The sequence below is a fragment of the Manis javanica genome, chromosome 18 (assembly GCF_040802235.1).
Source record: "Manis javanica isolate MJ-LG chromosome 18, MJ_LKY, whole genome shotgun sequence".
Taxonomy (NCBI): Eukaryota; Metazoa; Chordata; class Mammalia; order Pholidota; family Manidae; genus Manis; species Manis javanica.
Genome location: NC_133173.1, coordinates 9,037,275 through 9,054,668, shown reverse-complemented (window position 1 = coordinate 9,054,668; position 17,394 = coordinate 9,037,275). Strand labels below are relative to the sequence as shown.

Genomic DNA, 17,394 nt, shown 5'->3' with positions numbered 1-17,394 from the left:
CCTATGATATATAAAAACATTTATAATATGTACCTGGAATACATTTCAAACAATCTACAGGTGAAAATTAGAGTGCAAAAGAAGATACAGATGAACTAAGATTGGCCCTGAGTTAATAACTGTTGAAGTTGGATTGGTTATAGGTACATGATTATATACTATTCTATTTTTGTATATATTTGAGATTTCCTGTAATAAAAGGGTTTTTGAAAATCAAGGTAGTGTTAGACAAGAGTCAGATTTAATTAAAATCTTGTTTTTAGCACAAGAACAGACGCATAGTTCAATAAAATACAGAGCCCAGATATAAACCCACACATATATGGCCAATTAATATACGATAAAAGAGCCATGGATATACAATAGGAAAATGACAGCCTCTTCAACAACTGGTGCTGGCAAAACTGGACAGCTACATGTAAGAGAATGAAGCTGGATTACTGTCTAACTCCATACACAAAAGTAAACTCAAAATGGATCGAAGACCTGAATGTAAGTCATGAAACCATAAAACTCTTAGAAGAAAAGAGAAGTAGAAATTTCATGAATAAAAACTTGATTAACTTTTTCTTGAACACATCTCCTTGGGCAAGGGAAACAAAAGCAAAAATGAACAAATGGGACTACATCAAGCTAAAAAGCTTCTGTACAGCAAAGGACACCAACAGTAGAACAAAAAGGCATCCTACAGTATGGAAGAATATATTAATAAACGACATATCAAATAAGGGGTTAACATTCAAAATATATGAAGAACTCACACACCTCAACACCCAAAAACCAAGTAACCCAATTAAAAAATGGGCAGAGGATCTGAACAGACACTTTTGAGAAAAAGAAATTCAGATGGCCAAAAGGCACATGAAAAGATGCTTCACATAGTTAATTATCAGGGAAATGCAAATTAAAACCACAATGAAATATCACCTCACACCAGTTAGGATGGCCAACACCGAAAAGACAAGGAACTACAAATGTGGTAAGGACGTGGAGTAAGGGGAAACCTCCTACACTGTTGATGGGAATGTAAATTAATTCGACTATTATGGAAAGCAATATGAAGGTCCCTCAAAAAGCTAAAAATAGAAATACCATTTGACCCAGGAATTCCACTTCTAGGAATTTACCCAAAGAAAACAAGATCCTAGATTCAAAAAGACATATGCACCCCTATGTTTATGGCAGCACTATTTACAATAGCCAAGAAATGGAAGCAACCTAAGTGTCCATCAATAGATGAATGAATAAAGAAGATGTGGTACATATACACATGGAATACTATTCAGCCATAAGAAAACAAATCCTACCATTTGCAACAACATGGATGGAGCTAGAGGGTATTATGCTCAGTGAAATAAGCCAGGTGAAGAGAGACAAGTACAAAATAATTTCCCTCATTTGTGGAGTATAACAACAAAGCAATACTGAAGGAACAAAACAGGAGCAGAGTCACAAACTGTAACAAGGGACTAGCGGGTATCAAAGGGAAGGGAGTGTGTTGGATGGGTGGGGAGGAAGAGAGACGGGGATTGAGAGGCATTATGATTAGCACACATAATGTAGGGGGGTCACGGGGAAGGCAATACAGCACAGAGAAGACAAGTAGTGATTCTATCGCATCTTCCTATGCTGATGGACAGTGACTGCAATGGGGTGTGGGAAAAGGACTTGATAATATGGGTGAATGTAGTAACCACAATGTTGCTCATGTGAAACCTTCGTAAGATTGTGTATCAACGATACCTTAATAAAAAAAAAAATAGCAGTAGACTCATAGACACTAAAAAGTCACTGGTGGTTACCATGGGGGAGAAATTGGTAACCAACACGTTGGGCGTTGGGATGGCTGGGAAAGGTGAGGGGGGTAAAGGGACACAAAAATTCTCAATCACAATATACATTGGTCATGGGGATGGTAGTACAGCATGGAGAATACAGCCAAAGATTCTGTAACATCTTCCTGTGTGGACAGATAGTAACCGCATTAGCAGGGGTGAGTATTTAAATAATACGGGTAACTATTAACCACTGTGTTGTATACTTGAAACCAAGACTGTATATCAACTATACTTCAATTTAAAAAAAAGAATAAATAAGGATGGGATCTTGGAGGCCTGACCACTGCATTCATTCAATTACTTATCAGAAATTGTGCCTTTCTTAGATCCATTCTAGTATGAGACTGAAATACATATTTGAAGTGTTTTTTAATGTGTAAATAAATAATACTATGCCAGTCAAAAAAAATTCTTGTTTTTATTCAGTTGTACTAAGCACAAGCAGGGAATATTATTAGAGATTACCAGATCTCTAACTTTAAAAGACAGTAATTTTCATGGCAATACAATTAGTCCCAATTATTCCAGATCCAACTTTAAATCGTTAAACCTAAAGCCCATGATAAGCACGTTACATACCACACTCTGTCCCAGATTCACCATTCTGCCTTTAACATCTATCTTAAACCAAGTCCATAACCTGCCAATGCCACTTGGAGTGCTAGAAAGAAGTCTTCGCCCTTCAATACAGAGATCAGCATCTCAACTTCCACAGTCCCCTACATATGCTGCAAGTATTAAACACTTCTAATTACTTGTCTCTAATCTGTCTTCCCAACTAAACAAGGCCTCTGGCAGGTACATGCTCCGTTCATCTTCCTATGCCCAGTATCTAGCATGGCACATTGTAGAACCGTAATAAATGACTGAACTAATGGCAAAAAAACAAATAAATCAATGAGTGAAATATGCTTGTTCATTGGTAGGAGGATTAGTACAAGAATTAACATATACTTCAAATCCCTGACATAACTGGGAAGTACTGTGCAAATTCTCACCCAAATAAAAAGGCAAGAATAATAAAACTTCCTCTTTCTGACTATAAATAAATAGCTACTTAAAATCTGTTTTGCAGCTTTACTGAAAAAAGTAGTTTATCAGTCTATCTCACAGCTTCAGAGTACTGATACCAATCCCACCGGGACTAAAGCAGCCGGCAACTTACTTGTAATACTGTTTCTGAAGTGCCGACATCTCCACCCTGAGAATCTGCTCCACTTTGGCAGGAAGGGATTTCTCCACATCTTTCTTGACTCTGCGGAGAAGGAAAGGCTCCAGCACCTTGTGGAGACTCTGATAGCCGTTCTCTCTCCCTTTCCCATGGTCCTCTTCAAAGTCTTCCCAGAACTCAAACCTAGAGATAAAATAGTAGTGTTACTTAGTTACATGGAAGAAAAAAGCATTTTTCCAACTAAAATTACTTGAAGAAATATGTTTAAAAAAATAATCTTCCCTATAAGGAAAGATAAATTTTATCAGTCACTAGCTCTTGACTACAAAGAGAGGGGAAAACAGAAAAGAAAGGGAAAGCCAATCAATCCCCTCAGTCTACACTGGGTAACATCAGTTTTCCAATTCTGAGACTGGATCTGGAATTCAGGAAATAGTTTAGTGTATCAGGAAATTAGCATTTAAGTAAATACTGTTACTGTCATGTAAATAAGTTATTGTCACAAATGTGATGGAGAAAATTAATCATAAGTTATCTTTAAAAAGCTGTAATTTCTTGGGAAAATAAAATTCAGACATAAAAGAATAATTAGTGGCAATATTACAGCTGTCACCAAAGGTAAAGCTACATAATTTCTATCAATAATCTTCACTGTTCATAGATTAAGAAGTTAATGGATTATAATGACAGTAAAAGACCTATGGCTCCCAGAAAAGAAAGCAATAAAAGTGATATAAATTTAATACTATTAGTACTTGGAGACATAAATTTTATTAATACATTTTAAAACTTATCACCCAGAGTAAATTCTGCCTCAATTCTGTAGATAAACATTTCTCATGTTTAAATCTTTATTCAATTAACTACCTTTGGTTCACTACAGGGTCTGTGGCAGAAATCCAAAATTGCCTATCACAATCAAATTTCTTCCAAAAATAAAATGAAGGAAATTTATTTCCAAAAGATTCGAAAAATGTGCTTTGTCCTACCACTAGAAAGCCAGTGAAGCACTTGGAAGAACCAGCCTAGTTTTGTGTGCAACTGAAACGCAGCGAGTGAGAGCAGAACACGTGACTGAGGACAGAACGGAAAGCTTCATCAGGGCCCCAGGGTCGGCCTGACACCAGAGGCCCCACTACTGAGGCCAGTGAAATCCCAGAATAATAAACCCGAGTGACTCAACATTACCTAGAGGGAGCTCTAGAAGACTCAAGGCATATGCTCTCTGTTAAGACGGGAAGTCAGATACAGCAAATGCCAGCACTGCCACCAGGTACACTGGTTTAGAGTCTGCTGCCATTTCTGAGCTCCTGAACAGCCAAGGATGTCATCAGGTACTGCTAGGTGGATCAACAAAGCCTTAACAATACCTGGTGCCTGAAACAACCACCTTCAGGGAAGTAGACAAAATTATCCTTTAGGGTAAAAAGATCTAAAAAAATCATTAAAGCATAGCACCTAACAAACCTAAGATAAATTGTATTTGTCACACTACTATGCAAAATACTCCAAGAACATAAAATAACTGGATTAAACTAATTAAAAGATTAAAAGGAACAATGTAAACTAAACTATCTCAATGCTGGGGATGGCACCTTGTACACAAATGTATGAAGCAACTAGAAATCAGGGACTATCATAGGCTATTTTCTGAAGAGCTGGGAGATAATTTCAAGAGAATAATTTACTTAACATATACTCTAATTAATTAAAACTATACCAGTCTAAAAACTTAAATACAAACTTTATAAGGTTTACTTCCTCTGCTTTAGACAACCAATATTTTTATCCACCTATTGCACTCTTACTAAATTAAAGGAGTTTATATGATACTATTTCTTCATATACATATTGAATTATGAATTGTCATTGGCTGCTTTCCCTCTAAACAGCAAAGATGAGAAGCTTGATAGAGACTGTAATGCCTACAAGCTGAAAAATGTTTACTATCAGGTCCTTTAAGTTTGCTATTCCCTGCAGCAGACAACTGTCAATTTGTAATACCACATAATAAAAGGCATAACATGGTCATAGTGTGAACTTAGAATGATGCCATTCCGCAGGCTAGAGACTCATTACTTTAATGTTATCAACTTCTGTATTTAACATGTCTTTCATGAAAGCAGAAACAATTTTGATTATTTAAAAATACCAGACCTTGTGATTTTAGAAAAACACAAGTTCACTCTACTAAGGAATAATGAGGAGGAAAATTAAATCAAAGGAATGAAAATGGTATGCCAGAAGTCATGGTATAAGTATGTGAAGGAAAAGGTACAAAAAAATTGGGAGATTGGCCTAGACAGCAGAATCCAAAGTCAAAAAAAAAAAAATCAAATACGAAGAGGTTAGGACTTTGAACTATGCTCTCTCAAAACGAGGTCACTTTGAGGGGTGGGTATGAAGTATATATTCACACATGATTATCTTTATAAGCTGAATTCTTTGGTCTTGCCATATCTTTTTCTACCTTTAATACCAAGTCCCATGGTTTGCAAAAGAGTATATACAAAACAAAGGGTTGACTGATACATACATAGACACACATTTACAATAAGGGCAGGCTTATGGTCAGGGCCACCATGTAGGAAAGGTGTTTGAATCTCTGCACTAAGGAAAGGCCATTACAAGTTGGTTAAAAAGAGGATTAACTTTTAAATTCTGAAAACAATGTCTTATCACAGTTCATGAGGGGAAGTTGAAAAGTTATCTGACCAAACTTAATTCTCTTCCATGTGGATCAATCCTTTGAAGGGACCAAATGGTTCTACAGAACCACAGGACCTAAGGAACTATCACTATACATGGGGTAATACTTCACAGGATTCTTGTCATTCACATAGGAAGCTCCTGCAGAAAAAGGGTAAATCTCAACTCCATTCCAACTAATGGGTTTCCTTTTTTATACATGCATCTTTATGAAAAGCAATGTTTTTTTTCAAATGTTTGAAAATGATGTTTTCAAAACAAGGTTTTCCAGAGAAAAGGCTCTCTTCCACCAAAAATAAATAAATAAACACATTATTTAATTATGTCTCTAACTTCAATCCATCATTCCATAAGCCAACTGGCCATAAGGAAAACTTTGGAAAATACTATCTGGAAGGTCATCTCTATTAGAAAAAGTAATTCAAAGTTCCTCTCTTCAGTTAAAAAAAACAGGATATATACAACTTCTCCCCAAAATGTAGCTTATGCTGGGTGGAATTAGCAGCAAACAACTAATTACAACCATCTGGGAGCCAAAATCTATACCATCTACTTCAGTAGCAAAGTACAGAAGGGCAAATCTTATCTAACCATTCATTGGTGAAAATCATGTACCACATTCTTTTTCTAACAAGGGCAGATATTTCCACAATGCCTTGAGACTCCTGCTACACAGAATGCTTTTCCTTCATCTCAGTGGTGCGATGAAGGATATACCTTTCCTCTTAAATTTTGAAACTCAAAGGACAAAGGCCTTGGTCACCGAAGACCTGACATTGATCTCAGTCCATCCACTTATTAACCATGTGATATGGAACACAATGTCATTGTCTCTGCACATTGATGAAAACCTGGAAGCCAAATAAAGGCACAGAATTTGTTGCTATTAAGCATGATTAGGAGAAAAACTAAAGGAAGCACTTCAGGCCTAAGCACTTCTCTGTAAGTCAGCAATTCTTATTTGCAATCTGAGGCTAAATACTTCCCATATATCAAAAAGATCAAAACTGGGAAATAATATGAAAACTATAAAGTAATACACATGAAAATTCTCTTACCATTTCAGAAAATGAAGATTAGTAACTGGTAACAGCCACTGTTTCTAAACTTTTATATACTATCTGTTTTACAGCACTTCTATCTTTGAAAAGCACACATTAGAAAAACATGGGCTTCTGCCAATACATGATGAACAGAGCTCTCGTTGCAGAATGTACAGCAGAATGCTTAAGAAGAGAAGGGGGAAACTGCCTCCATCCTTAGCAGAGTGACCACTACTGACTCACAGAGCTCTGTGGAAGAAACAGAGGACCCACGTGAGAAGCAAAGAGGACAGACAGAAGAGGAGCAGTAAAACAGGGTGGGAAGGGTGGAGAATGACAGGAGAAAGAGCAGGTGGCGAGGGAGACACCAGGTACCCACTCACAGTGTTTCTCAGCTGTGCCAATTTTGCCTCTCTGGGGGACATTTGACAACATCTGGAGACACTGGCCTGTTGTAACTGAAAAAGGGAGCTGCTACTGACATGCAGTGGGTAATGGCCAAAGATGCTGCTGAACACACTATAATGCGAAGGACAGCCCCCCACAAGAAGAGTTACCCAGCCCAAAGTGTCAACAATGCTGAGGGGGAGAAACCCTGCTCTAAGAGAAGGCAGGGAAGATGGGGTGCAGAGGGGGCTCCTTCCCCAGAAGCACACTGTGGTGAGGATGTCTGCAAAAAAGAAATAGCTTCAACCAGTTCTACTAAATCTGTACTGAGGATAGCACGGCCAGAGTGATCAAATTTTTCTACCCACCTTCTGGAGGCTTCAAAAATACAGGTAAAAAACTGGAAACCAAATGAAGGCACAGAATTTGTTGCTAGTAGGCATGCCTAACAAGAAAAACTAAAGGAGGCACCTTCAAGCTAAAAGGAAGTGACACCTGATGGCAACCTGAATCCACAGCAAGAAATGAAGACCATTGGAAATGATAAAATGGGTAAATATAAAAGACTATATAATCATATTTTCTCTTTTCTTAGTTTCCTTAAAAGACAAGCTTGATTAAAGTAGTAATTACATCAGTCTATTCTTAGATTTTTAAGGCTAGGAAGGATGGGAAAATGGAGCTACACTGCAGAAAATTTGTTGTGTTTTTATAAAATTAAATCAGTACTGATCTGAAGAAGACATAAGATACACACTAAACTCCCTACAGCAACCACTATGAAAGTAACTTTTAAAAAATCAACACAGAATTAAAATAGCACACTGAAAAATATTTGTTGAAACAAAAAAGGCAGTAAAGGAAAAATAGGAATAGGAATAGGAAAAAGAAGCAAGACACATGGGGGAGTGGGAGCAAAATAAAACAGACATAAATCCAACCCTATCAATAATTACATTACATGTGAATGAACTAAATAATCAAAAGGCAGACACTGCTGGACTAGACAAAAAGATCCAATTTTATGTTGTCTACAAGAGACACACTTTAGACTCAGAAAGAAGTAAGTTAAAAGTAAAACAATGCAAAATAGTATACCATGTGAACAGTTAAAAGAAGAAAGCTGAAGAACTATAATATCACACAAAATGGCCCTAAGGAATAAGAAATACTACTCAAGAAGAACACTTCATAATGATAAAAAGGCCACTACGTCAGGAACATAGAGCAAGTATAAACGTGCATGCACCTAACGAAAGAACCCCAGAATACAGGAAGGAAAAACTCACAGAACTGTAAGAAGCAGCTCATTCAACAACTACAGTTAAATGCTACATACTTCACTCTCACTGATGTAACAACTAGACATGAAGTCAGCAAAGATGTAAAACTTGAACAAGACTATTAAGCAAGTTGACGTAATGGACACCTACAGAATTCCACCCCACAAAAGCAGAATAACATTACTCTTTTTGAGTGCAGATGGAACATTCTCCAGGACAGAAAACACACTAGACCACATAACAAGTAACAATAAATTCATTTTATGTTTGTTAAGACAAAAGAAACTACAAAATAGTGGGTAATACCTAAACATTTGGAAATTAAGCAACACACTTCTAAAATACCCATGTATCAGAGAAATTTAAAATAGTCAAAAATGAATGAAAACAAAAATATAAGACATCAATACTTACGGCATTCAGCTAAAGCTGTATAAAGAAGGGAAACCTACACCTTTAAACACCTATATTAGGAAAAGGGAAAGGGATCTGAAATCAATAATCTAAGCTTCTGCCTTAAGAAAGCAGAAAATGTGAAAATTAAATAAAAAGGAAAGGAAGACATTAATAAGGGTAAGAGTAGAAATAAATACAAGACAAAGAAAAAAGCCAATAAGCTCAAAAGTTGTTTCTTTGAAAACATCCCCCAAATTGTTAAGCCTCTACCTAAAATGACCAAGAAAAAGAAACAAGACAAAATGCCATAATCAAAAATTATTTAGATCAATATTGATCTTTAAAAAATTAAAAGGATTATGAGGTAATACTTTATGCCAACAAATTAGGCCAACTTAGATGAAATGGACAAATTCTTTAAAAGAGACAAATTAACAAAACTAAGTAATGAAGAAACAGAAAATCTGAATAGACCTCTAACTAGAAACTAAACTAGTCACTTAAAATTTTCAGACAAAGAAAAGCTAAGGCCCACACAGTTACACTGGTGAATCCTACCAAATATTTAAAGAAGTAACACCAATCTTAAAAATTCTTTCAGAAAATAAAGGAGGGAACCCTTTCCAATTCATTCTATGATTCTATCAAAGCCAAGCAGATATCATACACACAAAACAAAAGCAAACCACTAGAGACTAATATCCCTCAAAAACACAGATCTAAGAATCTTTAACAAAATATTAGCAAACTGAATCTAGCAACACATTAAAACGATTAAACATCATGACCAAGTCAGACTTATAGCAGTAATGAAAGGTTGACGAAATGTCTAAAAAGTAACTAATGTAATACATCATGTTGGTGGACAAAGTAACAAAAACTATCTGGTCATCTTGACAAGCACAGAAAAATGCATGGGACAAAATCTAACACTCATTCATTTAAAAAAAACTCTCAAAAACTAGCAATGGAAGAAAACTTCCTGAACCTGATAAAGGGTATCCACAAAAATTCTATAGCTAACACCCTATTCCCACCAATTATACTCAACATCAGAGGTCTAACCCATACAGTATAGCAAGAAATAAAAGGCATCCATCCACGTTAGAGAAAACAACTTTAGCAGCCTTTATTTGAGATGATGTGATCCTGTATCTAGAAAATACTAACAAACAGCAGAAACAGTAGAAATAATTTTTATAAGGTCACATGATAAAAGATCAATGTACAAAACCAGGATAATCTAAAAATTAAAGAACAATTCCACTCAAAATCAAAATTAAAATAAGGAATAAGTTTAACAAAGGAAGTACAAAACTTACATACTGAGCACTGCTGAGAAAGATCACAGAAGCCGGGATAGGTGGAGAGAGCTTCCCATGAACACTCCTTCAAAGGCTCGATACCTCAAGATGATAATTCTCTAAACTGATACACATTCAACACAATGCCTATCAAAATTCGGATTTTTTCTCTTCGGGACTTACTAAGCTTATCCTAAAATGCACATGGAAATACAAAGAATCTAGAATAGCCAAAATAATTTGAAAAAGAACACAACTGGAATTTGTACTTCCCCATTTTAAAAAGTAGTGCAAAGGTACAGTAATCAAGGTAGTGTGGCAACATCATAAAGATAGAAATATACATCAATGGAACAGACTGAGAATCCAGAAACGAACCCCTACACTTACGGTCTCAACTCATTTTCTACAAAGGTGCCAATGCAATTCAATAAAGAAAGGATATTCTTTTCAACAAATGGCACTGGGACAATTTCCAAAATCCCTCTGCAAAAAAAGTGAACCTGTAAACCCTCACACTTCACCTATAAATAAAAAACTAAAAATGGAACACAACCCTACATCAGAACTATAAGAACTTATCAGAATATAAGAACTAAATCTCCTAGAAGAAAATAAAGAGAAAAATCTGTGTGATCTTAAGTTAAGCAAAAATGTCTTATATTTTATATGACATTAAAATAAAGCACAATCCATTTTTAAAAATTAATGAATTATACCTCATCAAGCTTAAAAACTTTTGCTCTTCAAAAGACATTAAGAAAATTAAAAGACAAGCCACAGATTGGTACAAAATACTTGCAAATCAATAAAGCACCTGAATTTAGAATATTAAAAAAAAGGAAAGAAAGAGAAAATTAAAAACCTCTTCCACTCTTAAGACAAACCAATTGAAAAATAAGTGAAAGATTTGAACAGACATTTCACCAAAGATACACAAATGGCTGGCTAATGAACACATGAAAAGATGTTCAACATTATCAATCATTACAGAAATGCAAGTTAAAACCACAATTAGGCACCACTATAAAACTGTACTAGGATCCAGAAGGCTAACCACACACTATATTGATGACCATGTAAAGAAACTGGAAAATTCAAACATTTCTAGTAGGAATGTAAAATGGCATCGTCTCTTTGGAAAACAGCCTAGTAGTTTCTCAAGATATATATACTTTCCAAACAAACCAGCAATTCCACCTCTATGTATCTAACCAAGAAAAAGACATATAATCACACAAAAACATAACAATATCAACTGATGACTGCACATGCATACAGTGGAGTCTGACTCCATAGTTAAGACAGTAACTCCTAAGAAATGCTATGATATATGGTGTATTTCAAAAACACTATGCAAAGCAAAGAAGCCAAAAACAAAAGATTACTTATTAGGATTCTCTTTAAATGAAATGTCTAGAAAAGGTAAATCTCTAGAGATGATTAGTGATTGCCTCAAGCTGGCTAGTAGAAGCAGAAATTAACTATAAATGGGCAAGAGGGATTTTTCTTGGGTGAGGAAAATACTCTAAAACTAGATTATGGTGATGGCTGCACAACACTATACATTAACTAAAAAATATCATATATTTACAATGGTGCATTTTTTGGTCTGTAAATTGCATCTACACAGAGGCTGTTTAAAAAAAGTTAGCAGTACATGGCAGAAGGGACCATTTCTATGTTGTTCATTAGGCTATCCAAAATGCCTTGCTCAGTTTTATGACACAAAGTAGGCACTCAAATCTTTTCTGAATTAAAAAAGAAAATTGTGAAACATTTACACTGAATTATTTATTGCATACCAGGTACTATTCTAGGCAATGTGGACCATCAGTGGATAAAATTAACAAAATTCCTACTATTTCTGAATGCATAATTTAATGACAAGAGATGATGAGGGAATGCAAAAAAGAGGTGTCATACAGAAAAGAACTGCCTAGGGATAATAAGCATGTCTAACAGATTACTTTAAGTTAGGTGGTCTGAGATGTCCTCTAAAAAGAGGCAGTCACATAAGCTGAGGCCAAAATGTTAAGTGATTGGCCATGTGAAAATAAGGAGGAAAAAAATTCTCAACAAGAAAAACAGCAATGGCTAGGCATGTTAAAGGCACACGACGACGACCACAATGGCTGGAGCACAAGTGACAGAGAAAGTGCTCTAAGATGAATCAGCACTGCCACAGGCCCAGACTGTGTGGGGTCTTCCAAACTAGGGTAATGAATTTAGATTTCACCTTAACACCACTAGTTAATTTTAGGTTTTATGAAATGTACATAAAAATATCATAAAAATATATGTCCCATATACATTAACTATAACATACAACTAATGCTTGTGTTATCAAAGTCTGGGTTTAAGGCATTTTAAAATACTTGTCAAATTGTGTACCTTGCTTGTACTTCATTTCAATTATATTGATTACCTTATAACAACAGTGAGAAAGTCTGATGTTTCCTATTTACAAATTATTTCCCAAAATCATTAACAATTCAAATGTTGGTAGATAATATGCTTTCCTCCTGAACTAGCTGATTTCTGTGCCTCCTATTGTTTATTATGGAACATTTTACTACTTTCATTCTTGCCTCAGTTCAATGCTTTGCTTTCCCCAAACCTTGCCATCTGTTTTCCCTAAGGTCTATTTAAAAGGTTAAAAAGCAGGAGAGAGAAAAGGATAAGGGGTATTATGATTAGCACACATAACACAGAGGGCCGGAGCATGCGGAAGGCATTACACAGCCCAGAGAAGACAAGTAGTGACTCTACAGCATCTTACTACACCGATGGACAGTGACTGCAACGGGGTGTGGAGGGGGAACTCGATAATATGAGTGAGTGTAGTAACTACAATGTTGCTCATGTGAAACCTTCATAGGATTGTATATCAATAATACCTTAATTTTTAAAAAAAGCATGCATTTCAGACATTCTAGTATAATTTAAAATACACAGGAAGGAGCTTACTTCTCTGGCATAATAAAGTGCAGCAAGGACCAGAGCTCTTTGAGGGAATTCTGAAGAGGGGTCCCTGTAATCAGGAGCCTATGGTTGGACTTGAAATCAATCAGAGTTTTATACAATAAAGAGTCATCATTCTTCAACCGATGGGCTTCATCCACTCCCAGAAAGGCCCAGTTAATACTTCCCAGCACAGTCTAAAGTAAAGACAAAACAGAACAAGCCACCAGGTCAGAAGGCAACCCAAAAGTACTATGAAGTGTCAATTATCTCTATAGAAATAACATCACAAAGGCATACAGGGAGACATTTATGCTTCACTGACTTCAAGTATATTAGGACTCTTCTGTTTATTCTTTTAGTTTGACAGACTGGTATCTACTCAAAAGAGCATATCATTATCTAAAAGTATGGCCGGGGGTGGGGGTGGGGGGGTGGTCTCTAATGCCCCAAAGCAAGAACATAAACATTCGTATGCTGGGTAAAAACAACACAAAAATGAAATACATGATTTTGCAGTGTCTTCTCAGTAAGATTCTTCTCTGCCTATTCTCCACCCCTGCCCTGAAGCACAGAAACACTGAGAGCCACCACATTGAACTTGTTTCCATTTACTTTCACCAATGGGATCACCTGCCACAGATGTTCTTACAGTAAGGAGGAGATCATTTAAAGAGCTTCATTTCACGTCTTCCTCACAGAGACCATTCACATCACCTGCTCTGGAGAAATGGCTGAACAATGACATGATGGGAAATGCCCAAGCCAGCACTCAAGCCCAGTTCCCAGTGACTGACTATAGAGTCTCAGATGACTTACTGGCCCCAATTCCCTTCCATCCTGTTTAATTCGACTGGACCAGGCAACCTAATATCCTCACCAACAGTAAGGTTTTGTTTTTCATTTATAACCTTAATATTCTTTGCATATTTTTCTTGGTGTTATTTGTTTCCCTTTCTAAACAAACAAACAGAAGTAACATTACAAGTGGGAGGCAGAGACCTCCATTCCATTATTTGGGCAAATGAGACTACAAAATTTAGCCTTTTAGTTACAATTACACACCTTGTCTTTTAAGAGGATCTCATATGTTGTTATAAGTGCATTAAACTTCAGCCTTTTGGTCTGAGAATGAATCCATTCATATTCCCGTATCTATAAGAAAAATGGTAATTAAGATGCAATTTCCACTTTTATCTTTCTGTATCATGAGCAAGTCTTGTGTGACAGATGCAACAGAAACATGCCAAATAAAAAATAAATCTGATTAGAGCTTAATGAATCACTTACACATTCTAAATTGACCTAAGCAACCAAAGTATAGAGCAGATTTCAAATAAATTGTCATCTCCCCTACCACCCTACCCCAACACATAAGATCAAAACAATGCATTTCATCATGAATTAAACCCTGGTGACTTGAACTTGTCTAGGGATCTCCCAGAATAAGAATTTTCTTAAGGAAATATAATTTGATTGTTCTTTGGGTACACCAATACTTCTATTAAATAAACAAATTCCCACCTCTGCTTGGTTCAGAAATTTCAGTAAGCATACAGTAGAAAGATGCGGCCCCCAAGAAAAAGGTAAGGGAGGCTTACAGCATGAAAATACTATATGAATGAAAATAATGGTGATGTAAAGGAACATAAAAACTAACACAATCATACTTAAGGTTAACCGGACACCCAGCAAGCACAATGGCTCATGACAAAGCTCCTCCAGTTCAGCGGTCAAGTTAGAACTGGAGACAGGACAAGGAGTGCACACAGGTGATCACCACCAAGTGGGAAGAATGAAGAACAGAAGTATTGGAGACCACACACTTCCCTGACTCCATAATTTTTCAGAGATCACTTTCTTTGTCTTCACCTTTGATGCAGAGCTTGAAGTTATCCTGCCTAATCTAGGAAGCTTTCTTTTTCTTTTAGAACAATTAACAAGTAGATTGACAAAGCTAAGAATGACTATGTTCAGAAACTCAAAATTAGGGCAATGAAATCTACCAGGTTTAGGTTAGACAATTTTAATAAAAATATGTAATGAAAAGAAATTCTCATTAGCATAATATACGATTATAACATATCTCTCAAAGATTTGAGGATTCCTGATGGCTTTCTATTGTTAAAAGCAATCTCCCGAAAATAGTTCACTCTAACATACAGTGCTAAAAGAGCAAACACCTGGAACCAGACACATCTCAGTCCCAACCCCAGGCTCGCTCTGCCACATTTGCTGACCTGAGTACAAGTGTTAAACTCACTGAGTCAATTTCTTCATTAGTCACTGGAAAGAAAGCCATTTACTTTGAAGATCATCATGAGAATCACAGGTAATATACATAAAGCACCCAGCACAGGGCCTGACACTTAACTGGTGCTTTAAAAAAGCTAGTCATTATCAAGAGAAGATTTGCTAAACAGATAAACTTAAGCCCCTGTGTTAGAAGTTACTGATGCTCAAGCTAAGTTCATTAATAAATAATTCTCATTTCTGCAGCCCTAGAATGGCTTTTTGTCCTTTCCCTTAATTCCCTTCTTCTAAGTTATGCAACCACACCATTTTAAAAGGTTGGGAAATAAACTCTAAAAACTTGTTTATTTTTAGTAAAATCTCTCTATTGAAATAGCAAAAGTAATATTAACATTCCACAAGGTATTAACCCCATCTGATAATCCTTTATAAATAAAGTGGTCTTAGAAGTACAGAGGACAGAGAGAAGAAACAATACTGCAACTGAACTAAGAGAGATTCCCCATTCATGTGCTATTGCTTTTCTTTAAATAGTAAGCATATGCTTTAAAGAATATACAAGTTGTGTTTTTGTGATTACCTAAATCTCCCAATATCAGGGGCATAGCACAGGGTCAGAATCGTAATTTACTAAAAACTATAATGGCTTTAGGTCAATTTCCAAAATACATTTATAACACAGATTCTATCCCAATTCTTTTTGTTTACACACCGTATTTCTGCTCATCAGGTCACCTATGTAAACCACTACGTTAATCTCTGGTGCCCAGATTTCAAACTCCCTCTGCCATGAGGTGAGGGTGGATAAAGGGACGACTATAAGAAAGGGGCCATACAGCTGGTGTTGGTGGAACAGGTAGGAGAGGAATGATATGGTCTGGATGGTCTTTCCTAGGCCCATTTCATCAGCAAGGATTACACTGTTACTTCTGCAGAAAGAAAAACAAAGAACAAAAATTCATTAGTTCACAAAAAACAGTATGTGCATAAATAGCAATGACACCAATGCCTCACAATGTCACCAAGCAAGGTACTGGCTATGAGCCTCAACTATATTTCCTCTCATATGCAATTAAATTTCCTACATAAGAAGAAAGTAGAAGCTATAATAAATAAATCACAGAACAAGTAATCTAAGTATAGTTAAGATTTGAATTACTATGAAAGCCTATTCAGACTATGTTCTCTATCTTACCTTCTGGTCCTTTACATCTATCCCTTGTAACAGAGAACGAAGGTTTTATCATATTGGGGCATTCAAGAACATGACCTTTGGTTCCATCAGTACAGAAAGCATGGGCAAACTGGCTATCTCCACTGCTGGTGAACCTACCGCACCTGACCGTCGTGTGTCTGTGCAGATTACCCACCCATTCCACTGCATGCCATTGAGTTGTTTAATGCTACACACACTATTCCCTAGACCTACATGCTGCAGGTGCACAAAGCTTGTTTAAATACACTACTGTCTACAGCACATCAGATTTCTGAATACAACCTAGATCTACTGAATCAGAAATACCTAGGGAAGATCCCAGATTCAAAAAGACTTAGGCACCCCTATGTTTATCACAGCACTATTTACAATAGCCAAGATATGGAAGCAACCTAAGTGTCCATCTGTAGATGAATGGATAAAGATGTCATACATATACACAATGGAATACTATTCAGCCATAAGAAGAAAACAAATCCTACCATTTGCAACAACATGAATGGAGCTAGAGGGTATTACGCTCAGTGAAATAAGCCAGGCAGAGAGAAACCAGTAACAAATTATTTCACTCATTTGTGAAGTGTAAAAACAAAGCAAAAGTGAAGGAACAAACAACAGCTGACTCACAGACTCCAAAAAGGGACTAGCAGTTACCAAATGGAAGGGGGTGGGGAGGGAGGGAGAAGAGAATTAAAGGGCACTATGCTTAACATGCATAATGTAGGAGGGTCACAGAAAAGGCAGTATAGCACAGAGAAGACAAGTAGTGAATCTATTCCATCTTACTACACTGATGGACAGTGACTGCAATGCGGCGGGGGATGGAGGGG

The 17,394-nt window shown here is 36.4% G+C and overlaps 1 protein-coding gene across 5 annotated transcripts in view; it reads right to left on the bottom strand.

The window, feature by feature from the left end:
- CHD2 (chromodomain helicase DNA binding protein 2) overlaps positions 1-17,394 on the bottom strand; it is a 129,349-nt gene that overhangs the window by 53,960 nt on the left and 57,995 nt on the right. For all 5 annotated transcript variants that reach the window (XM_037000531.2, XM_073227225.1, XM_073227224.1 and 2 more), the window contains 4 exons: positions 16,061-16,277; positions 14,161-14,250; positions 13,102-13,292; positions 3,004-3,192 (listed from right to left, as the gene is read on the bottom strand). In XM_037000531.2, coding sequence (XP_036856426.1) covers positions 3,004-3,192; positions 13,102-13,292; positions 14,161-14,250; positions 16,061-16,277 — 687 coding nt within the window. The remainder of the gene's footprint in view (positions 1-3,003; positions 3,193-13,101; positions 13,293-14,160; positions 14,251-16,060; positions 16,278-17,394) is intronic.